Source organism: Ursus americanus, chromosome 9 (genome assembly GCF_024610735.1).
Source record: "Ursus americanus isolate L20-20 chromosome 9, mUrsAme1.1.p, whole genome shotgun sequence".
NCBI classification, from domain to species: domain Eukaryota; kingdom Metazoa; phylum Chordata; class Mammalia; order Carnivora; family Ursidae; genus Ursus; species Ursus americanus.
In genome coordinates this window covers 47,877,935-47,902,277 of record NC_142135.1, presented here as the reverse complement: position 1 = coordinate 47,902,277, position 24,343 = coordinate 47,877,935, and the positions used below count along the sequence as shown (strand labels likewise).

General features: G+C 35.4%; 1 protein-coding gene across 7 annotated transcripts in view; it reads left to right on the top strand.

Annotated features, from left to right (window-relative positions):
- Window positions 1-2: 2 nt before the first annotated feature.
- The window catches only part of LRRCC1 (leucine rich repeat and coiled-coil centrosomal protein 1), a 37,803-nt gene continuing 13,462 nt past the window's right edge, over window positions 3-24,343 (top strand). The window contains exons 1-11 of one of the 7 annotated variants that reach the window (XM_045806046.2): window positions 7-182; window positions 2,470-2,675; window positions 2,970-3,035; window positions 7,013-7,180; window positions 9,367-9,542; window positions 9,633-9,839; window positions 16,862-17,058; window positions 17,327-17,474; window positions 18,632-18,780; window positions 22,392-22,596; window positions 23,284-23,423. In XM_045806046.2, coding sequence (XP_045662002.2) covers window positions 94-182; window positions 2,470-2,675; window positions 2,970-3,035; window positions 7,013-7,180; window positions 9,367-9,542; window positions 9,633-9,839; window positions 16,862-17,058; window positions 17,327-17,474; window positions 18,632-18,780; window positions 22,392-22,596; window positions 23,284-23,423 — 1,751 coding nt within the window. In that variant the 5' untranslated portion in view covers window positions 7-93. The other 6 variants (XM_045806045.2, XM_045806048.2, XM_045806047.2 and 3 more) reach the window with 6 other exon arrangements.

Genomic DNA, 24,343 nt, shown 5'->3' with positions numbered 1-24,343 from the left:
GGACTGGACTTCCGCTCACCCAGAAGGCGTGTTCCGGGCTCTCCCACCCAGCTCTGGGCGCCGGTTAAGACCACGGTCCCCGTCGCCGGTGCCATGGAGGCGCCGGTGGAGGCGGAGGTCGAAAACGAAGACGGCGACAGCAGCTGCGGGGATTTGTGCTTCATGGACAAAGGCCTGCGGAGGTAAAGGGCGCTCCGCAGCCAGGAGCGGCCCGCGCATTCCCCTGGCGGGAGCCGAGCTTTACCCAGACCGCGCACAAACGCTCTCTGGCTTCCTCCCGCCGTACTGCGCCGGAACTGCTCTGCTGAAGTGCCAGGTCCATCGAGTCCTCATTCCTTTCCTCCTTGGACTTCTGAGAGCCTGGAAACTGCCCTGCATTCTCTGCCAATCTTTGGCCATCCTTCGTCTTCAGTGGTTCTTTCTTTACTGATTATTCTTCCTTTGCTTGCTCTGTAATTGTTGGTCTTCTCGGGTTCTATCTGGTCTCCTCTGCTCTTTCTCTTACCTTGACAAAAAGTGGCGCTATGGTATGTCTGGCAACCGTAGAGCGAAGGTTTACTGCTCTTCTTTAGGTTTTCCTCAGTTCTCTTTGCCTCCCTCTAATTTCTCCTTCGCAGAGCACTATGATATATATATCCATATGCTTCTTGGGAGTGCTAAACATCATATTTAGCTAACCATTTCCCTCTTTCATGTAGCCAAAATTTATGCATGACGTACTAGGTTCTTGATTCTGCTTTACTGACTGTTCCCTGCCCACCTCTTCAGAATTAATCTTTGACCATTTCTCCATTTACCCTCTCTGATTAACCGTACTGATCTACAGGCAGTTCCATAGTAGGCCTTTCTGTGCGTTTGCACTTGCTGTTCCTTTGTGGCATGCCCTGCTCTATGCGAAACCTTGCTGCTGATAATTAAACCATCTTGTTCTTGATCGTGATCTCAAATTTGCCAGAGGACCCCAGGGAGATGGTTTTTAAAGCATATTTACATTTATACTTAATAATAGATGTCATTTACTGAATGCTGTCTATGTGTACATATTATACATGTTATCACAATCCCTCACAATAATTCTGCAAGGTAGTAATTTTACAAGTGACAAATCTGAGACTTCAGAGGATCCAAATAGTGTCCCCATCTTCTTCCAGCCGGTGAGCAATAAAGTTCAAATTCAAACCTATTTCTGGCTAATTTCACTTTCTGCTTTTTCTGCTGTACCACATTATCTCCACAGTACTAATTTCCAGAAACTGAAATGTGTCAGAAAATAAATGACTGTCATTAAAAGCATGTGTTAATAGCACAAAGAGTTCAGTAAATGACAGTAGCTAGGTAATTGGAAAATATTTCAAAAACATTTAGAGATTGGTAGTTTCAAATTTACAAATGCTTTGTCTTTTTCTGCCACGTTGCTGTGTGCTTCATTCTGAAGTCTAAGGGAGGAGCTGAATGACTTTATGGCATATTTAAAGTGTTTTGATTTTTAATTTTGAATTTGAGATTATTGATGCTAATTTGAAAGCACACCAGAATCCCTTATTCTCCTTTTACTCCATGACTCACTTCTCTGCTGCCAGAGTTAAGTTTCCTCTGTGGTAGCTGCTACAGAACATTGAACAGATGCCCATGCCATTGTGTGACCCTATTCCCCACTGTCCCTCCATCCGGCACCTCTGAACTGCATGCACTGTAGTTTTTATTCCTGGAACTACCATCTTTAGGAGAGGTTCTGGTTATAAATGGCAGTACTTGAGAGAAAGAAGAGATGAGTTCTATTTAGGGGAGGTGCATTCCAAATGCATAAAAGGGAGGATGGATTTTTTTCACTAGAAATAGTAATTAGTGGTTTCTTTTGAAATCAACTACATTCTGGGTTCAATAGCTGTTGCCGACAGTAAAGAAAGTAAGTTTATAAACTACTTTCCAGTGCCAGATATGGATTTATAATGCCTCTAGTAGTAACTACAAGAACTTGGACAAGTTATTTTCTGCAGACTTCAGTATCCTTATGCCAATTGCTTAGAATTGTTGTGAGAATTAAATGAAATGAGGGAACCGAGGCTTAGAGAGGTTAACTCATTTATTCAAGTAATTTAGCAAAAAAAAAAAGTATTAGAATGCAGATTTTACCTGGGGTATTATGATTCCAGGGCCTTTATTGTCACCGCTTTCATTATATGCTGGTGACTTGGTTGCTTATAGAAGGGAGAAATGACCCAGGGTCACTGGCCTCTCTTGAGTGGGTTTTTTGTTTATCTACATGGTCCAAAATACCGATTAGTGTTAAGAAGCACTGTACCTTATAAGATGTTAAAAGGCTACCACGGGTAGGAAGGATTTCATTATGGAATGAGTAGAGCACATGGTTACCATCTACATGCTGTTTGGTTGATTTTAATTATATTTGGTCATAATTTTTAAATCCATTTCTTACTTGCTTTTGATAATATATATTTTCTCTTGTAGCATATCAGAGTTATCTTTAGATTCATCCCTTCATGCCATCAATCTTCACTGCAATAACATCTCAAAAATCGAAGCCATTGATCATGTTTGGAATTTACAACACTTAGATCTGTCATCTAATCAAATAAATCAAATTGAAGGGCTAAACACACTGACGAAACTATGCACTTTAAATTTGTCCTGCAATTTGATTACAAGAATAGAAGGTTTGTAAGTGATTTTCATGTGATACTTTGCATAAGGAAGATGATTTAAGTCCACTTTTCTTCCTAAAAGAGTGGAATAAATATTATCATAAACTTTTGAATGCTGACCTTAAATTTTACTTCAGAAAAGTTTTCTTCTAGAAAAGTTAACAATTCTTTAAGTATTTTGCAAAATACCACTTATTAGATTACAGATTTGCTTCAAAACTGTCTGAAATAGTATTGTAATACTATATAGTTCTAAATAGTTGTTTGAATTCTGTAAAGGCTTTATTTTATCTTATTTGATTTTAGGACTTGAAGCATTAACTAATCTGACTAGACTGAATTTATCTTATAACCACATAAATGATCTTAGTGGTAAGTAGATAATCTTATGTTTTCTATAATGCTGAATGTTTGCCACATGTGATGAGTTAGGCTAAGCTCAACATGCTGAAAACTGAATAATCCTGTTTTTGACCAAAAATATCATCTAGAGAGTGTGCTTCAGTCATAATTCTTTTTTTTTTTTTTTTTTTTTTTTTGGTGCCAAAGCTACGGCTGAATAAAAAATAGGAATACAAACTAGGTGATCAGTAATAGAAAAAACTTGGATAGGAGGGACTTACTTCAGGAAAATAATGTTTTAATCTTAAATAATTGATTGATATGCTATTATATAAAGAATAGTTCCAATAGAACTTTTTACAGTGATGAAAATATTAAATCTTTATGCTGTCCGACATGGCAACGAATAGCCAGATGTGTCCTTTGAGCACTTGAAATGTGGCTTGCTCAGTGAGGAACTGAATTTGTAATTGAATTTTAGTTTAAATTTACAAAGCCTCATGTGACTAGTGCTACCATATTGGATCATATAGCATATTGAGCCATACTGCATTCCCAAGGCTATATTGTAAATTGAAGATCAGATAATTTTGTTTTTTACTTTTAGCAGGTCTACGAAGGTTAAACATTTTTACCATTTTTTAGTTGATTAAAGTGATACACTAATAAAATGAACGAAGTTTCATGATTATTTTTAGAATTATCTGTTAGAACAGGCAGAATTCTTCTAATTATTGTCATAATCCTGTCAATATTTCAAACAGTCTTATTCATGTGTTTATTTTTCACCCATGCTAGAAAAATACTAGCCTATGCCAGGTGTTTCATACACAAAAAATTAAAGCAATCTACTCCCTACTGTTAAGCTGGAATAGCAAAGATATTTTAATTTTTTAAAACTTTTTCCTCCAAAGATGTGAAAGTATTGGAATTGAGTATTAACCCTAGCTCTTTCACTGCTGTGTGTTGTTGAGCGAAGATTATGAATGTTTGGATGCAGTTTCCTTATCTGAAAAATGTGAATCTTGGATAAGATTACTCATTCATTTACTCAACAAATATTTATTGAAGATCACTGTATCAAATACTGTTCTGTAGTGATAAAAAATAAACAGATAAGGTTCTTGTCATAGGGCTTACATGTAGTGGGGAAGAAAAAAAAAATAAGATCATGTCAAGCCCTCAAAAATAATCAAAAGATTTGAGCAGACCCCTTCCCAGGAAGAAATCTAAATGCAAAATTAGCACATGAAAAAAAATATTTAGCATCTTTAGTGATTAAGGAAATACAAATTAAAACTGTAATGAGATCTACTTCATACCTACTAGAGTAGTTTTAAAATTTGTGTAATACAAAATACTGGTAAGGTTATAGAGCAACTAGAACTGGCACAAATTGTGAGGAGAATGGCAAGTGGAACAACTACTTTGGAAAACAATTTGAAGGTTTCTTACAGTGTTAAACATATATGTACCATATAATCATGCAGTCCCTCTCCTAGGTATTTACCTAAGAGAAATGAAAACATGTCTGTTCAAAAACCTGTACATGAAAGTTTATATGATTATATAGCTTTTTATATAATCATGTTTATATGATTCTTTATAATCTCCCAAAACTGGAAACCATCCATATGTCTATCACCTAGTAAACAAACTAATTGTGATTCACCCACATGATGGAATACTGCTTGGCAATAAAAGGAATGAACAATTGATATATGCAGCAATGTGGATAAATCTAAAAAGAATTAGGCTAAGTGCAGGGAGTGAGACACAGAAGGATGCACTCTATGATTTCATTTATATGACATTCTGACCAAGGCAAGTTATAGTGGCAGAAATCAGATCCTTAGTTGCCAGGGGTTGAAGATGGGACACATTGATTGAATGATGGAATGTTCTGTATCTCAGTTATAGTAGTGGTTATACAATTGTATATGCTTCTTTATGTACATTGAACTGTACACCTAAAAGGGTGCATTTTTGTGACTTCACATTGGATTGTAATAAATATGAAGAAAATATAATAGGCAACCCTGTAAGTTTTAATAGATAATTCTTAGAATGATAATATTTTGTGTGTTCAATAAATAAAGGCAGTGTATATGGTAAGTGCATGCAAAGACACTAAGGCACCTTCAGCCTTGTCATGTTAAGGAACAGAAAGAAAGGTAAAATGGCTAGAGCATAGCAAATGAGGGGTTAGTGTGCTAAGAAAAGAGATGAGAAGGTAGGCAAAGGCCAGATCACAGCTTCATACTCAGGGTAAAAAAAGTTTTCATATTATTCTAGGTGCAATAGGAAGCTATAGGAGGGCTTTAAACAAGTGACATATATGTATTTTTAAAGGATCACTTTGGTTGCTGAGTGAGTGAAGAATGAATTTTAGGAGGATAGGCGTGGAAGTCAGGTGACCAGTTAGGAAGCTATTTCAGTGGTCTAGGTGAGAGATGGTGGAGACTTGGACTACGGTGGAAATAGTGTAGAGGAGCAAATGAGTATATTTTGCAGGTAGAGTTCATAGGACTTGCTGATGGATTGAGAGAAGGAAATGAAGAAAAAAGGAATCGAAGATAATTAACTGAGGTTTTTTTGTAGCAACAGGTGGATGGTGGGACTGGTTCCTGATATGGGAAAGATTGGGGGAGAAACAGATTTAGAAATGAGGGGGTGAGAAGTAAGGATTCTGTCTTAAATTTGAAAACCCTGTTAAACCTGTGTAAGGCACAGTTTGAGGGGTATGTTTCATGGTTGGAATTGTAGATTTGGCACATCAATGATGTTTGTAACCATGAAACTGTAGGAGGTTCTGCATAGCATATGAATAGAGAGGGGAGACCAGGAATGAGCCTTAGAATTGAAAAGTGAAAGGAACATAAAACCTAAGGGAAAGAACCAGTAACGTGGAACAAGGACCTAGAAATACAGTATTAAATTAAGAAGAATTGCAGAGTGCTTATAAGAACTCATGATAGGAAATTTGATCTTGTAGACAGTTGTCAGAGAAGACTTTTCTGAGGACATGAGGGATGAGTAGAAGTTAGTGATGAGGAATATGAACAAAAGAAAAGAATGAACCTTAGAGAGGTAGAAGGTAGCTCAATAAAGATGGAAGAGAGAAGAGTATTCCAGTCAGGTTGAAGAAATTGCGGGGGGGGGGGGGGGTTAGGTTGAATTTGTGTATAGAGAGTACTAAACTAAGCAAACTGTAAAATAAACCTGAAGAGGAACAATGTAGAGTGCATCTCAGAATAGTCCTTCCAAAAGGGAGGAGGTGATTCCCTGACAATTCCCCTTTTGTTGAGAATAGCCCCTGGAGGTGTTACCCCCTGACATTTCCAGGCTGTGCCTTCTCTCAGAAGCTCCACTTTAGAAGAGTTCTGAGGGAAGAAAAGAGAAACATGAAGTGTTCCAGTGGGGCAAACTGTCAGCATGCACGGCCCCATCGACCACAGCTGCAGCTGAAGTCAGAGGCTGGTCAAGGAGACGTGGTACCAGGCACCAGTAACCTCTGCTGCAAACCTAGCTGTTAGCATTACCATGCTCTAGATAAACTCATGTAAGAATTACTACCAGGGAACTAAATCAAATTGGTGCTATTTGTATTTTATGCTCAAACCAATAAAATTGAAGGGCATTGCCGGGTTTGCTTATGTCTGCTAATCAAAAATAATGTGTTGATTGAGAGCCCGAAGCCATTGCCTTATGCTTCTTCTCATAGAAGTACATGCATTGACCTTGGGAGGTCCATATGTTCTGTTTGAAGAGAACCAGAGACCAGCAACCTCTGGGCTAGGGCCTCAAAAGAAATGCTAAACCTGTGTTTCTTCAAAACAACAAATGTCTTTACTCATACCCTGTTTATTAGATGTAGCTGTTTACAGAAACTTCTTACTAATGCTGCTTCTTTGCCTTAAAATCTAATCTATATAAAAATTATTTTTAATTAGCTGTTGGAAAAATGACTTCAGTGGCATCAAAAGTTTTTTTTTTCCTTACTGCAGGTTTGATTCCCCTTCATGGAATTAAACATAAACTTAGATTTATTGACCTACATAGCAATTGTATAGATAGTATCCATCACCTACTTCAGTGTGTGGTAGGATTGAACTTCTTGACTAATCTTATTTTGGAAAAAAATGGAGATGATAACCCTGTCTGTCATGTACCAGGTATGAGCAATTAATACTCTTTGTAACAGTTAATATTCAAAGCTCCTTTGTTTCCTGTAACTGGTGTTTATGACCCTTTTGTCTTAAGCTTTGCAACTTTTTATTATATATTTGGAAAAACATAATTGCAAATAGACAATTTTATTAAGACAAATTGAGGTTAAGAGAACACAGGATGAATAGATAATTCTATTTAGACAGTTTTATATTTGATAAGTGTATGCCTCAAACTTATGATCTATTCTTAAATAGTATAATACTATGCAGCCATAAAAAAAGAATATAAAATCCTTAGCTACTAATATGCAGTTATCTCCAAGATACACTATTAATAGGAAAAAAGCAAGCAAGTCTGAAAACATTGCATATAATGGATTATCATTTGTGTGCAAAGGGTAACGTGTGTGTGTTTTCTGATTATATATATAAAATACCTAGAAAGCTATACCAAAAACTGATAACAATGGCTAACTCCAGTATTAAGTAGCTAGGGATCAGGAAATGCAGAAAGGGTGGAAAAGGTAGCTGGGAATCAGGAAATATTAGGAAAATTTTTTCCTGTGTACCTTTTTTTTTTTTTTAAAAAGATTTTATTTATTTATTTGACAGAGATAGAGACAGCCAGCGAGAGAGGGAACACAAGCAGGGGGGATGGGAGAGGAAGAAGCAGGCTCTTAGCAGAGGAGCCTGATGTGGGGCTCGATCCCATAACGCCGGGATCACGCCCTGAGCCGAAGGCAGACGCTTAACCACTGTGCCACCCAGGCGCCCCTCCTATGTACCTTTTAAATTTTGTGAGTGTGTTAAATTAATAAATGATTTTTGTAAGGAAGAAAACAATATGATATATAGAAGATGCTGCTAAAATGCCATTTGATCTAATTTAGAATGACTGAAGTTGGCAAATACAAAGCAGACCAGACTACTATTTCTTATTATTATCACTTATTTCAAATGGCTTAAACAAGCAATAAGATAGAAATGTAGAATATGAATATATATTCTAAAGATCAGTTTGAATAGAAATTGGCTACAGAGTTGGCTCCATTCTGTCATTAATATGCAGCTGTATAAAGGCTTTTCCCAGAATGGAAACCTGTTTTGATAATTTTATTTCACAGAAGAATATAATAGATGTGAGATGAACTGTTTTCCTAAGGCCATATAATACAGAGTCTACCTAAGAATCAGGACAGACTTCAGTTTTCTGGGGAAACCCTGTTTGGCGGGGCAGGGGAGAGGAGCCTTATTTCTAAAACAACATTATTTTTCTTTTCTCTACTCACCCAGTTTGGACTTTTTCCCTAACAATTTGTCTTAAGAATCTCTGGTTCCTACAGTTTGAGCCTTTGTTTTTCACTTTATTTGATGAGGTATTTCAACACGGTTGCCCTCCCCCTAGAATTGAAGGAATACTTAATACTAAAATTACTTTTTTCCCCTCAAAATTTCTAATATTGATTTGCTAGATTCTTTCTTTCTTTTGGAGTTCTTCCAACCACTTCATTGGCCTTTGGTAGAAATACTTGGTTTTAACATTATAGTTAAGCAAAGTTAAACTATAAAACATTACAGTTAAGCAAAGTTTCTTTTAGCCTAAACACCAAATTAATGTTAATTTGTCAAATTTCTCATATTTAATTGTACTTAGGGAAAATAAACATACTCTTGAATAGTTGATAGATTGCCTACCTTAATCTTAGTCATATCTAATTTAAGGGAGAAAGATGGGGATGTTTAATTTTACTGATACTTAAGGCCTCATTAACAAAATCCTGAATTTCTGGTTGTTACCCACATTATCCTGATTTATATTTAGACTAATCATATTACAAATAAAAGACATGTTTGGCTTTCTGTTCGGAATAAACTTACTGGTATCATGCATTTGTAACTTTAAAGCAATTTTGTGAAAGATAAATGTAGCAGTAATGATTTTTAACTTTCTGATCTTCACCAGGAGGATTATGTGGGAGGGGTGGTGGGCAGTGTTTTTGTTTGTTTTAAATTTAACGATTACATACTAGAGAAGGACTAAGTAGCTTTTATTACAAGTTTATTAGTTGCGTTCCAGGACTAATTTTATCATTCAGGTGATGTATCTGGTAGGTGATAAATTTAGTGTATTTGAGAAATAATTAACTTTTTAATGCCTGACTTTTCATTTTGAATGATTTGTTTCCAAGGGTACAGAGCAATTATGCTCCAGACGTTGCCACAGCTTAGAATACTAGACTGCAAGAACATATTTGGTGAGCCAGTAAATTTATCAGAAATAAATTCATCACGCCTCCAGTGCTTAGAAGGTCTTTTGAATAATTTAGTTTCTTCTGATTCTCCCCTAAATATAAGTGAAGATGAGGTATGCTATTGTTTTTTTCTAATATAAAAGATATCTTCAAATTTTAATTAATATAAATTTAAAAGATTTTGGTTTGTTTCTGTATTGTAGATAATTGATAGTATGCCAGTGGTAACACCACCCATCGATGAGATAGCTCCCTTGGATCAGTTTGCATCACCAACAGATACTGGTTTGACATCCTTTATATCTATATGTCCATCTTCTGAGCTGGAGAAAGTTAATCATGAAAACAATTTTCATAACGACATGAAACTTCAGAAATTAGATGATCAAATTTTACAGCTTCTCACTGAAGTAACTATTTTTCCTGTATTTCTAAGCAGTGTTTGTTGGGGAAAAAAAGTAGTTAAGAAAATGTAAAATAAAAATAGCATATAAGCTAAGCAAAACAATTTATAGTTAACATTCTATTGTGTATATATATTTTTTCTTTATAGAAATAGGGTTCTGTTTTGTAATAGTAGTAGCAGAAAAAGATAACATACTTTTTTCACTCATTTTCCTTATTGTCCTTCAGTGTTATTATGTAGTTCCTTTCTTCTGTATGTCACATTATTTCTGCCCACCTACCTTTTGACCTTGAGTAAACTCAGAACTCTTCTGACTCAGCATTTATAAACATAGGGGATACGTGAGTTACTTTGGGCCTCTATTATCTTCAATTGTTTAATGATCAAAACCACTTCCAGAACTTACAGCTGAATGACAGATTAATTTACATAGTTCCTGCTTCAGTTTCTGTTTACAGCAGACCCTCACCAAATTAATCTGTACTTTCCTGAGATATTCTTTTTTACCCCAGCTACTGGTACACTGGCCTTTAGAATCTTTGAATTATGTGGATGGACTACAATGCCTAGATTTTATTGCTGTCTGGGTCTCCAACCTTTGCTGTAGCATTCTTGACTGTGATCTACAATAACAGTTGTTTTCTAAAGCACCACACTTCTCAGAATGCAATGGATTATTATTTAGCCCCTACCTGGGTATAGGGTAGAGATACTGTGGTACAGGCCAAAGGAGCTATTATCAAATGTCAGTTTGACCTAGATATTTGTAATTAAATTTTAATATTCTAAATTTTTTCTTAACGAGGAGTAGAAAATGCTAATAGTGGAATTATGGTTCAAAGGGTTTTTAATAATTCTGAACTGTTACAGTTACAATACTAAGATAACAGTGCTAGATAAACAAAAAGTCTACATTAGGGCAGTTAATGAATAAGGCTGTAAGGGTTCTGTGTGCCAGAAAACCTTAGACACTTCACTTGGGCCACAGAGGTAAGTGGGAATAGAACTGGGATAAGAATGCCAGCCTATACATTCTTTGACATCATTGATAACGTGTCACTGAGCTCTTAGACTTCTCCATTTCCTCAGATTTCATCATCAGTCTTTTCTAATGGCTGATTCTTCTACCAATGTCAGAACTTAGATTTAATTTTAGTAACTTAAATTTGAAGTGAACTTTTTGCAGCTTCTTTTATGCCATCCTCATTTCATTCTCACAACACCCCAGTTAAGTAGCTAGGAATTAGTGGAATTAGTGTATCGTTCTTATTTTATAGAAAAGAAACTCAGGAGTTTATCTAAGTGTCCTTTAATAGTATGAGTTGAGCTTCAGACCCAAATCTCTGATACCCAATCTGGTATTCTTTCCACCGGCATGCTTCCTACTCAGTTATGGTAATAATTCTTCCTACTTTGTAACCAAAGATAGGAGTCTAGCTATCTGGGGGAGAAAACATGATTCATTGCTCTGCATATTAAAAAAATTAGGTGAGGGGCGCCTGGGTGGCACAGCGGTTAAGCATCTGCCTTCGGCTCAGGGCGTGATCCCAGCGTTATGGGATCGAGCCCCACATCAGGCTCCTCTGCTATGAGCCTGCTTCTTCCTCTCCCACTCCCCCTGCTTGTGTTCTCTCTCTCGCTGGCTGTCTATCTCTGTCGAATAAATAAATAAAATCTTAAAAAAAAAAAAATTAGGTGAATGCTAACTTGTGTGAGGAGTACACATGAAGTTTTCATTGCAGTTGATGTATAGACTTTTATCAATGAATTACATTGATTAGTTTCCAAATGTTAAACAAACATTGCATTTTGGGGATAAAACCTCATTTAATCATGATAAATGATCTCTTATATATGCTTGGATTTAGTTCGCTAATATTTTATAAGGGTTTTTACAATTTGCTCATGAGGGATATTTGTTTTTATTTTATAGTAGCATCTTTGATGTTAGGTTAATGTTGCCTACCTAAATGAGTTGAAAACTGCCCCCTCCTCTATTTTCTAAAAAATTTTTGTAAGATTGGAATTATTCTTTCTTAAATGTTTGATAAGGTTCACCAGTAAAATTATCTGGTCCTGGAAGGTTTGTGATGATGAATTCACTCTCTTTAATAATTATAAGGCAACTCATTTTTCTGTCTCATCATGTGTTGCTTTAGATAAGTTGTGCTTTTTAATTTGTCCGTTTCATGTAATTTGTCAACATAAAATTGATACTAATATTCTCTTACTGTCTTTTTAACATCTATAGGATCTGTAATGATAGCCTTTCCTTTATGATGATTTGTGTCCTCACTCTCTCTCTCTTTTATTTTATATATATTGTCTTGGTCAGTTTAGCCAAGGGTGGGGTACCTGTGTGGCTTGGTTGATAAAGTGTCTACCTTTGGGGGCGCCTGGGTGGTTTAGTCGTTAAGCGTCTGCCTTCAGCTCAGGGCGTGGTCCTGGGGTCCTGGGATCGAGCCCCATATCGGGCTCCCTGCTCCACTGGAAGCCTGCTTCCTCCTCTCCCACTCCCCCTGGTTGTGTTCCCTCTTTCACTGGCTCTATCTCTCTCTCTGTCAAATAAGTAAATAAAATCTTTTAAAAAAAAAAAAAAAAAGAAAGAAAGAAAGTGTCTACCTTTGGCTCAGGTCATGATCCCAGGGTCCTGGGACCGAGTTCTGTGTCATCCGGGAGAAGCTTGCTTCTCCCTCTCCCTCTCCCTCTCCCCTTCCCTCTTCACTCCCCCTCCTGCTTGTGCTTGCTTGCTCTCTTTCTTGTGCTCTCTCTCTCTCAAATAAATAAAATCTTTTTTTAAAAATTTAGCCAAAGGTTTTGTTTCTCTTTACAAAGATCAGTTTTGTTAGTTTTATCTGCTTTCTCTTTTCTCTATTATTGTTTTCTACATTTTATTATTTTTTCTACTTACCTTCATTTTTTAGCTTCTTAATGTAAGTGCTTAGATTATTGATTTTAGACCTGTCTTCTAATTTAAATTAATTTACCATCTAAACCAGTAAATATTTTTAAGCACTGCTTTAGCTACATTTCACAAATTTTTATACATTTGTTTTCATCATTGTTTACCTAGAAATATTTTCTAATTTATCTTGTGATTTCTTCCTTCATCCAAAGATTATTTAGAACTGTCTCGTTTAATTTTCAAGTATTTTGGTTTCTAGATATGTTCTGTTACTAACTTCTAATTTACTTTCATTTTGTCAGAGAACAGTCTAGATTATTTTAGTCTTTTTAAATTTACTGAGACTTATTTTATAGCCCAGCTTGTGGTCTATCTTGGTGAATGTTCTTCGTGCACTCGGACAGAATGTTTATTGTATACTTGTTAAGTCAGGATGGCTGATGGTATTTTCAGATAACTCATGTCATTACTGATTTTTTTATCTAGTTCTGTCAGTTGCTGATAATTGTTTTTTTTAAATGTACCTGTCTAATTCTATCACTTGTATGAAAGATGTTAAAATTCAAATCTCCATCTGAGAGTGGGGATTGGTCTGTTTCTCTCTTTAATTCTCTTAACATTTCTTATTATATTTTGAAACTCTGTTATTAAGCACACACATGTTTGTGGCTGTTCTGTCTTCCTAATGAAGTGTTCCTCTTTGTCTTTGGAAGTATTCTTTGTCTTGAAGTCTGTTTCATCTGATATTAATATAACCATTTCAGCCTTCTTATGCTTATAATTTATGTGATAAATCTTTTTCCATCAGTCAGGTTATTTTTTAATAACAGCTTTATTGAACTATAATTCACTTACCATACCATTCAGTGGTTCGTAAGTAGCAGTCACTACCATTTTCCTCCAGCCTTAGGCAGCCACTAGTGGATTTTATTTTTATTTGGATTTGCCTATTTTGGAATTTTCATGTAAATGTAAATGGAATCATCGATATGTGGCCCTTTGTGATTATATTCTTTCATTTAGCGTAATGTTTTCAGGTTTTTTCCGTTCTGTAGCATGTGTCAGTACTTCATTTTTTTAAATATAAGATAATCTAGTGTATGGATATACCACATTTTATCCATTCTTCATTTGATTGGTTAATTTGGGTAATTTCCACTTTTTGACTATTATGAGTAACGCTGCTGTGAACATTCATATATATGCTTTTGTGTGAACATAGGTTTTCATTTCTCTTTGCTATATATCTAGTAGTGGAATTGCTAGGTCAAATAGTAACTGTGTGTTTAACCTTTTGAGGAATGACCAGACCATTTTACATTCCTACCATCATTGTATGAGGATTCCAGTTTCTCCACATCCTCACCAACTTATTATATGTGGTTTTGAATATAGCCATCCTACTGAGTATGAAGTGGTAGCTCATTGTGGCATCCATTTACTTTAAACTTGCTGCATTTTTATATTGAAGTAGGTCTTATATATAGGTGGGTTTTGTTTTTTAATTCAGCCTGGCTGTCACTCCTTTTGAAGAGTCCATAGTCCATTGAAATTTACTGTAATCGTTAATGAAGTTGGATTTAGGTATACCATTTCATTATTTGCTTTTTGTTCACTTTTTTATTCATTTTTCTGCTTTTTCTATCTTCTGTTGTGTATTTTTTATAATCCAATTTTAATTTGTATTTGGTTCTTTAGTCATACTTTATTTCTTGTGTGAAAGCTCTAAAAATAGACTTTTCTTTACTATATTACTTCATATAAAATGTAGAATTCTTGCATCTATTATACTTTGTTATAGCTGCCATACGTATTTCATTTGGATGCATTATAAACTCCAGAGACAATGTTTTAATTTTTGCTTTAAAGGAATTAAGACTAAAAAAAAATTTAAAAATTATTTATATTTACCTGTGTATAAATCATACATGCTGGGCGCTTGGTTGGTTCAGTCGGTTAAGCATCTGCCTTCAGCTCAGGTCATGATCCCAGGACCTTGGGATCGTGCCCTGCATTGGGCTCCCTGAAGAGTAGGAGCCTGCCTCTGCCTCTCCCTCTGCCTGCTGCTTCCCCTGCTTGTGCTCTCTCTCTGTCAAATAAATAAGTAAAATCTTTTAAAAAAATAAAAATAAATCATATGTGATACTCTCTTTCTGAAGATTTAATTTCCTTGTAGTATTATTTTCCTTCAGCCAGGACTTTCAGCCTGAACTTCCTGTAGCGAATCTTGTAGAGGACATCTGAGAATAACAGATTCTCTTCATTTTACCTTTTTGAAGGACATTTTTTGCTGAATATAGAATTCTATATTGACAGCTTTTTTTTTTTCTTTTAGTACAGTCTCCTGGCCTCCAAAGTTTGAATGCAAAGTCAGCATTAATTAGAATCCTTGATTTCCTGTATATAATGTGTCATTTTTCTTTGACTGCTTTCAAGAATTTACATTTACTTTTGGTTTTCAGCAGTTTGACAACATTGTGCTTAAGGATACTTTTCTTCATATTTATCCTACTTAAGGCTACTCTGAGTGTTTTAAATCTGTTAATTGGTCTTTACCCAATTTAGGAAATTTTTGACATCACTTTAAATATTTTTCTGTCCCATATTCCCTTTTCTCAGATTGCACTTAGACCTTTTGATACTCTTCCTCGGTTCCCTGAGACTCTGTACATCTTATCAACTTTTTTTTCTCTGCATTCATTTTAAATAATTTTAATAATTAATTTAATAAATAATTTTAATAAACTGATCTTCAAGTACACTTATTCTTTCATCATCTCATTCTCTTCTTAAGACCAGCCATTTTCTACTTAGGTGTTGTATTTTTCATTTGTAAAATTTCCATCTTTTATATTTTCTTTTTCTCTGCTGAATTTTTCTTTTCATTCATGACATTTTCTTTTATATCATTGAATATGGTTATAATCACTGTTTTAAAGTTCTTATTTTTAATTGAAGTATATTGATAAACAATGTTACATAGTTTCAGGTGTACAACATAGTGATTTGACAACTCTGTATATTATGCTCACCATCTGTCACCATTCAATGCTATTACAGTACCATTGACTATATTCCGTATTCTCACTTATTCATTCCATAACTGGAAACCTCTACCTTCCAATCTCTTTCACTCATTTCGCCCGCCCCTTCATCCCCTTCCCTCTGGCAGCCACCAGTTTGTTCTCTGTTTTTTGGGTCTGTTTATGGTTTTTTGTATGTTTGTTCATTTGTTTTGCTTTTTTAGATTCCACTTATACATGAAATCATATGGTGTTTGTCTTTCTCTGTTTTACTTCACTTAGCAAAATACCCTAGGTCCATCCATGTTGTCACATATGGCAATATAATTCTTTTTTTATAGCTGAGTAATATTCCATTGTTCTTTTCTGCTTATTTGAACATTGGGGTCCTCTTAAGTTAGGTCTCCATTGGTTGTGTTTTCCATTGAGAATAGGTCATACTTTGTTAGTTCTTCCTGTAGTGAGTAATTATGGATTTTATCCTGGACGTTGTGAATGTTAAGTTGCGAAGACTTAGATGCTATTATAGCCTTCCAAAGAATGTTGATGCTTTTGTCATAGCAAGCACTTAACTTGCTTTCACTTAAACTATAAGTTTGTCTCTTAGGCGGCAGTTCATTTTTTTTATCCTGTACTGGGCTTCTTACAGTTTATACTGTCCAGTGATTCTTCAGGCCCAAAAGTCCATGGTTTTTCTACCTGAGTTTTAGAACTCCCTATGTACTGCTGATTGTGGTAAGCTCTTTAGTGAAAAACCGTAAAAACAGAAACACCCTGTTCTGGTCATTTTTTCCAAGTGTCAACTCCTCTCTAGAATAAGCCTGCTTTTGTTCACTGTCCAAGGCCTCCAGATAGTTTTTTTTCATGGTTGTTTGTTTATATTTTTCCTAGAGCTCGTCATTGCTATCTTGAGAGTCAACCTTATAGGAACTTAACTCGTCCATACCAGAAGCTGAATTCCCTGTTTTTAATTCTAAACATACCTAGTTTATGAACCTTTAATCTTATAAAAAGTCATAATGTTTTAGGAAATTTCACATTTAAATCTTTTATACTGAACTGAACTTTTAACAAACTTTGTTGGTTTTTTTATTCCAGACTTCTGATTCTTTAATAGATAATGTTCCTGAGAAAGATATCAGACCAAAAAGAGATACAGATATGACTTCTGAAAGTGACTATGGCAATAGAAAAGAATGTAATAGAAGAATTCCTCGAAGATCAAAAATCCCATATTATTCCAAAACTATTCAGACTATTAAGCACCACCATAAAAACAACAACCCTTTTATGAGGTAATTGTTTTAGTTTTAGAAATTCAAATAAGGTACACGGACAGAAGTTAATACTGTTGGCTTGTTCCTTTAAGCTTTCTCAGAGTGTTATTTCTTTTCTAATGTTAAAGATTTGACTTTTTAGCCTTGCTGGCTCAAATTTGTTCAGTATATTTATATAAATTTATACAAAAGGATCCCTTTCACTGATAGACTGTCATTACCTAAGTTGTGAAAACTAGTATAAATAAATTTCTTTGGGTTATTACCTATGTTTTATTCTTTGCAGCTGTAATCGTAAAATGAAACCACCTTTCTTTAAAGATTTATATGTAAGATCATCTTTAGCAAACTGTAATATGTTAGAAGAATCCGAAGAACAGAAGACTGAAATCATTAAAGTAGACAACAGTAGCTCAGAAGACACCACTTACCGGGTATGATATGAGAGATTAAGGGGGCATCTGGGTGGCTCAGTCAGTTAAGTGTCTGACTGATGAGCTCAGCTCAGATCCTGATTTCAGGGTGGTGAGTTCAAGCCCCACATTGGGCTCTACACTGGGAGTGGATCCTACTTAAAAAAAGAGAGACATTTTTTTTTAAAAAATGAATGTGAATAATCTTAGTTTTAAATATGAAATTAGTCCCAGTAAAATAATGCATGTTTTTATGAGCAAAAAATATTGAATGTAATTTTACTGGGGTGATGGATTGGGTTCTTTTTCCCTTCCTGACTTCCAGATTTTGTATATTTTTGTAAGTTGTAAAGGAATGGAAATTACACATTTATCTAAGGTAAGGTTCACTTGTTATATGTTTTGGAGAAAAAAACCCTCAAAATTTTCATGTTCTTATTTCTTAAAGCAGTGGTTTAAAACTTTTGGTTCTCAGACCCTTTTAAATAGCTAAGGAAATTTATGGGTCTTCTCAGAAACTTTTATACACACTCAAAAAATATGTTTAATATCAAGATTTTCATGGATTCTGCTAAGACCAAGTTTTGGATGCACGGATCCCAGATTAAGAGGCCTTCAAGAAGGGCTTCAAGCCCCATGTTTGGCGGAGAGCTTACTTTAAAACAAAACAAAACAAAACAAAAACAAAACCAGAGAGGCCTTCGGGAATTTAAATATTCTTCAGTATTTGCCTTAGTAACTCTCCTATTAAGAATTTTTAGTACACATTGATTTATATTTTTCTAATATTAACTTGCATGTTTTACTTATGAGGCGCTAGTTACACTTCTGATTCTAATGTGCACTGTTCTTCCAGTAGTATAATTGCTTTTTTAACAGTTTCAAATCTTTCATGCCATTGGTTTCCTACCCCGTTCTCAAGTATAGTGGTTTTAATGTTTGAAAAATAATAATTATCATTAGGACAATAATAATAGCTAACATTTATTGAGTGGCTGTTACATACCATGCACTGTTCTGCACTGTTTTATATACTTTACTTCCATTAATTTGTTTAATTCTTACCACAGCCCTTTGAATTAGATAACTGTTATTCCTGTATTATGAATGAGAAGATCGAGGCAATGAGAGGTTAGGTCACTTTTACAGGTTCATATAACACTATTATTTTCTTCTAGACACTTCTTGAACAACTAGACCAAGAAAGAGAGAAGAGATGGAAAGCTGAACAAGCTGAAAAGAAACTTATGGATTATATTGCTGAACTACACAAACATGCAAATGAAAAAAAAGATATTCATAGCCTGGCTCTACTCACCACAGATAGGTAAGGGAAAAGACTGTAAACCGAAAGATCTCGGCTAGTGCAAAGAATAGTAAACTTGGAACTGGAATACCTTAGTTTACACTAGGTGTTGTAAGATCAGAAACAATGTATGTGGTTTTAGTTTGTTTTGAACTACTTTTATTTAAAGATTTAATGCCTTATAAAATTGTTATGTAAATGAAGGATTCAGGCTACACTTACTTGTGCCTTCAAGCTGGGAAATGTTAGAGCGATAAATAAGTGTAATAAGTGAAGAAGAGCAAAAGGCTAGGACAGGGATTGGCTTTTTTTTTTTTTTTTTTCCGTGAAGTGTTCGTTTCTCTGAAGAATAGGTATTGGCAAACTTCTTTCAGCTTCGTGAGTCATATTTGGTCTCTGTTGCATATTGTTTTCTACCGTGGGCTTTGGTTACCAGATAACCCAAGTTTCTTAATTCTGGTATTTCTGCTTTTCCATCTTATCCATTCCGTTGCCTATTTTATCTGTTCTTTTCTGTATGTATTCTCTAATAAAATTTTGTCTTATTCCATTCTGTGAGAATACCAGTTTTCTGCAATTACAGTAACTTTTATCTTCTGTTTCCTGTAGGTAATTATTTCTAAACTATTTTCCTCAAAGAGTTACAAGACTTTTCCATAGATTTCTTGTTGATTTTTCTCTCTTATTCTTGAATGAACACTGTGTTTCTAGATTTACTATTTGCCAACAAATAGGGTTTGGGAAGTTGCTCTCAATTCCATTTCCTGTCTGTTTATACAGTGGATAAATTCCTTTCTACAATCTTAATACATTAGTAAGTTGATGTACACAACTCCCAACCCAATTCTCAGGTTCTTTTAGGCATTTTACTAGTAAAATATTGTGGTACTCATGTGGTATTTTCTATCCCCCACTCCCTGATTTTCTCATACTTTATACCTACGGATTATAAGGAAAATTATAATACCCATCATGTGTTCTATGAGAACCTCTCAATTGTGCAAGCTACGATGCATTATACTATTACTGATCCTTTTACCACCACCCAGCAACTTCCTGCCTTTTATGTTTTGGGAATTGCTGTCTATGATACAAGAAAATGCTAGACAGGGCTAAAGGAACAAGATGGATAAATTAACAATCTCTGACTACCTCAGAAAAACAGCACTTTCATTGTCATTAAGTAGCTAATAGAGTGTGATAATAAACTTATAGAGCCCCTGTGACCCTGAATCACGGAAGAGGGAGAATGCATCTTCCTTTTTTCCCCCCAGAAAGATGTGGTTTTATGAGGCTAACCCTGAGTGTTCTAGGAATTTTATTTACCTTATAATTGAAATTTCTCCCAGACTTTGACATATTTTCTCTTATTTTTAGTTGTATGTGTATGAATTTTTGCATTATTCTGTATTGTAAGTATCATTTAGTGGTATATTTGAGGAACCAGTGTCTGGGGCTTCTAGCCACATTCCATTTAAATCGAAATGCTTTGGGCACACTTCATCTTTATCCTTCCTTAACCTCTCCATTGTTGTCCATGTTTACTATGTTACATATTCATTATTTTCTTGAAAATCCAGCATCGGTCTTTCCTAATTCTACTTATTTATACCTCAAATGTTTGTTTGGCATTAGATCCTCACATGTTTTCATATTCCCTTACATGACTCGGTAGGGATTCTGCATTCCTCATCCCTAATAGTCTATCATCTAGGTGCCATGCTGGGAATATATATTATTTCAAAAACTGAATCTTCTCTGTCATGCTTTTAATACCTAATCTGTAAACTCCCAAATCTTTATCTGTCATCCAAATCTCCTTGATGAACAAATCTTTTTTTTTTTTTTTAAGATTTTTTTCATTTATTTGTCAGAGAGCGAGCACAAGCAGGGGAAGCGCCAGGCAGAGGGAGAAGCAGGCTCCTTGCTGAGCAGGGACTTAATCCCAGGACCCTAGGATCATGACCCAAGCTGAAGGCAACGCTTAACCGACTGAGCCACACAGGCATCCACTTGATGAACAAATCTTACCATGTAATTACCTAGTAGAAATGCCTTGTGTACATTGCTTCTAAGTGTCTTAAGTCAGCATATGCATAACTATACTTATCTTGCTCCTTATTTTACATTTTCTGTCCTAACAAATGGTTTTCCATCCAGTCAGCCACCAAAGCTAGCAATTCAGGAATCTTTTTTTTTTTGCTCTGTTTCTTGTTCTCATATTCCACAACCAGTTGGTATTGCTATCTTTTTCTTTCTACTTGTTAAAAGAGGTTCAGCTATCTTTTCTATATCCCCAGACAGTCACCTTAGTTTAGGCCCTTATCTCTTGCTTAGATGATTGCTCTAATTCTAGTGATCTGTAGCCACTCTGTCCCCGTCCACCATGTAGTCCACAGAATAAAGTCCAATATTCTTTCATATAGTATACCAAACTGAAGTTGAGAGAGTAAACAAAGGAAGACCAGTTCAGAGACTACTCTCAAAGGCAAGAGGAGAGATAGTAAGGATAAGGATTGGAGAAATGACTAGTATAGAAGCTGATGGATATATGGACTTTTTTCAGTTATGGCTTGGAAATTACAGTAGATACACATAGGAGTGGCTACCTAGCTTAGTAATTTCTTCATGAGGCTGTCTTTGCTATTTGTTGTCCCATTTCCAAATGCTAGACTTGTATTCTATTATCATTTGCCTCCCTGCCTATAATATGGGTCAAGAGATGAATACCTGACCCAGGCTGGGTAAACCTAATGCTTTAGTCCATGGCTACAGTGATTGGTGCATACTGTGGACATATGAACTAAATTGGACTAATCAGAGCCTTTCCTAGAACTCTTCTAAATTGAACTAGAGGAATATAATCTTTTCTATTTGGTCCTCGGAGCTGTTAGAATGTGCGTCCAGGGATGTTTGTAGCTTTTTCCTTCTCTCCTTCATACTTTACAAGGAACCCTACAGTAGGAGAAGTGGAAACCAGCCTGTAGAGAATCACAAGTAGAGAAACCTTACGGTCTTCATGGTTTCCATGGTCCCTCAGAATAGTGCACCCCATCCTCTGAATTGGTTATGTAGGTCAATAAATTTTCCCTTTTAATTTAAGTAGTTAAGAGTTTCGATTGTAATCAAAGGTTTTATCTGATAGAAAGCTAGGATCAATATTTTGTGTCTGGGGAAGATAATAGGGAAGTCAAAGTTGACCTCCAGTCATCTATTTATATATCATTTCTCTCTTACAGCTTTATAACTGTATTGATGTCTGTTCCCTCTCCTAGATGTTGAACTCCTTGAAGGCACAGGCTTTATCTTAGTCCATCTTGTTTGCTTTTAAGCCCATACATAGCACAGTGTCTGAAACAAATTAGGTGTTCAGTAAAGTTTTGCTGTTGAATAGTAAAGTTCATGTAAGATAAAGTGCCATTAATTTATATAGAATGTTTTCCCTTTTGGCACTGTTAGTGTCAGGGATGGGAGAGAAGCATATTATACTGTTTTTCAATCATCTTTACCTAATGAGTGTTTGAAACATACTTCAAATCTTCCTCTTTACTGTAACCTTTAATGTTAACTACAATTTTTATCCTTTTGTATGCATAATATATACTTAAAACCACATTTGATTTCTGCTTTAGGCTAAGGGAAATTATTTTTAAAGAGAGAAATGCCAAAGTACAACTCGAAGTTATGGTTCACAAACTTCAAAATGAAATTAAAAAACTAACTATTGAATTAATTAAAGCAAGAGATCAACAAGAGGATCACATAAGACACTTAAGAACCCTGGAAAAAGCATTAGAAAAAATGGAGAGGCAGAAAGGGCAGCAGCAAGCAGCACAGGTACTTCTCTCTTTTTAATCTGTCAGTCTTATGAATTGGCACAAATTCATAGTTTTATCTTGAAACATTATAATGTTACAGAGAAAACTTAAAAGATATTAGGGTATATGCAAAAATTAAATGTAACAATTCCTGTGGAATTCTTTCTTTTCTTTTCTTTCTTTTTTTCATTTTGAAGATTTTATTTTTAAGTAGTCTCTACACCCAACATGGGCCTCAAACTTACAACCCCAGAATCAAGAGTCACATGCTCTACCAAGTGAGCCAGCCAAGACGGGCAGACACACACACCGTGCCACACACCCCCCACCGTAGAATTATTTCTGACTAGCCCACACAAAGCAGTTGTTAAGAGTAGTTGGTAGAAAATATTGTAGGTCGTTAGGCTTGTGTTCTGAGAGCCGGGTTTTAAAAGTCTTTGGGGAGCCTGGGTGGTTCAGTTTCATACGTTCTGAGTGGAAATTATTGAGGTCTGTGGTGTAATTAAGCTATAGATAATGCTAGTGTGTTTGATGCTTCTAAAGCTAAACTTTATGTGACCGTAGCATCATTAATTTAATAAATTTTGAAAATCAACTTAGTCACCAGTTCCTGTTATTGAGAAGGCACTTTTCTTTGGAGACCTGACATTAAAATAGAAGCAGGGAGAGTATTACCTAAATACTGTAATTGTGTATATTTACTCAGATGCGACTTATCCAAGAGGTGGAGCTCAAAGCTGCCGCTGCCGATACAGAAATAAACTTACTTAGAACTTCTCTTCATCAAGAAAAGGAACAAGTACAGCAACTTCATGAACTTCTTGCATTGAAAGAACAAGAACACAGGTAAATGAAAAATATATCAGGAAAGTAATGGCTTTTTTTTTTTTTAAGATCCTATTTTTATTTATTTATTTGTGAGAGAGAGAGCACACACACACATGCTCACATGCACATAAGTAGGGGGAGGGTCAGAGGGAGAAGCAGACTCCTTACCAAGCAGGGAGCTGGATGCGGGGCTCAGTCCCAGGACCTGGGATCATGACTTGAGCCTAAGGCAGATGCTTCACTGAGCCACCCAGGCACCCCAAATAATGACATTTAAAAATAGAAAAAGAAAAGTTTCTTGGTTCCTCCCTACCCTACTCCTTTACCTAAAATTGGACTGATTGATCAGTGGTGAAATCTAACAGTTCATGAAAAATAACATGTTTATGTATGCATTAAAATCACTCTTACATTAAGAACTAGTAGTTTAAAAACAAAGAGGTGTCTTTATTGCAGTAAGAACTTATAACAATGAAGCTTATTTTATATTTTTCCAAACCCAACCAAAAGTTGGTCATTGTAATACAGAGAAAACTGTTTTAATTGACCTCCAAGTAACTACCTGTTAAATTAATAGTCTTTATTCCTCTGAAGTACAGGAGTCAATGAACTTTTTCTGTGAAGGGCCAGATAGAAAATATTTCAGGTTTTTCCGGCCATACCAAACTATATTTTTGTAGTAAAAAAAAAAGTAGCCATAGGGAATATGTAAATGAACGGGCATGGCTGTGTTCCAATAGAAGTTTATTTCTCAAAAAAAGAGTCTTAGGCCAGATTTGGTCCATCAGTTGTAGTTTGCCAGCCCTGTTCTATGGAATCCACAATAATTTGAACACTTGCAGCTAGTTATCTACTTATTGCCCTACCAGATGAATTGTGTATTTGCCATGGGTTAATTGTGTTTGTTCCAAAACCAGTTTTGTGATTGCCCTTACATA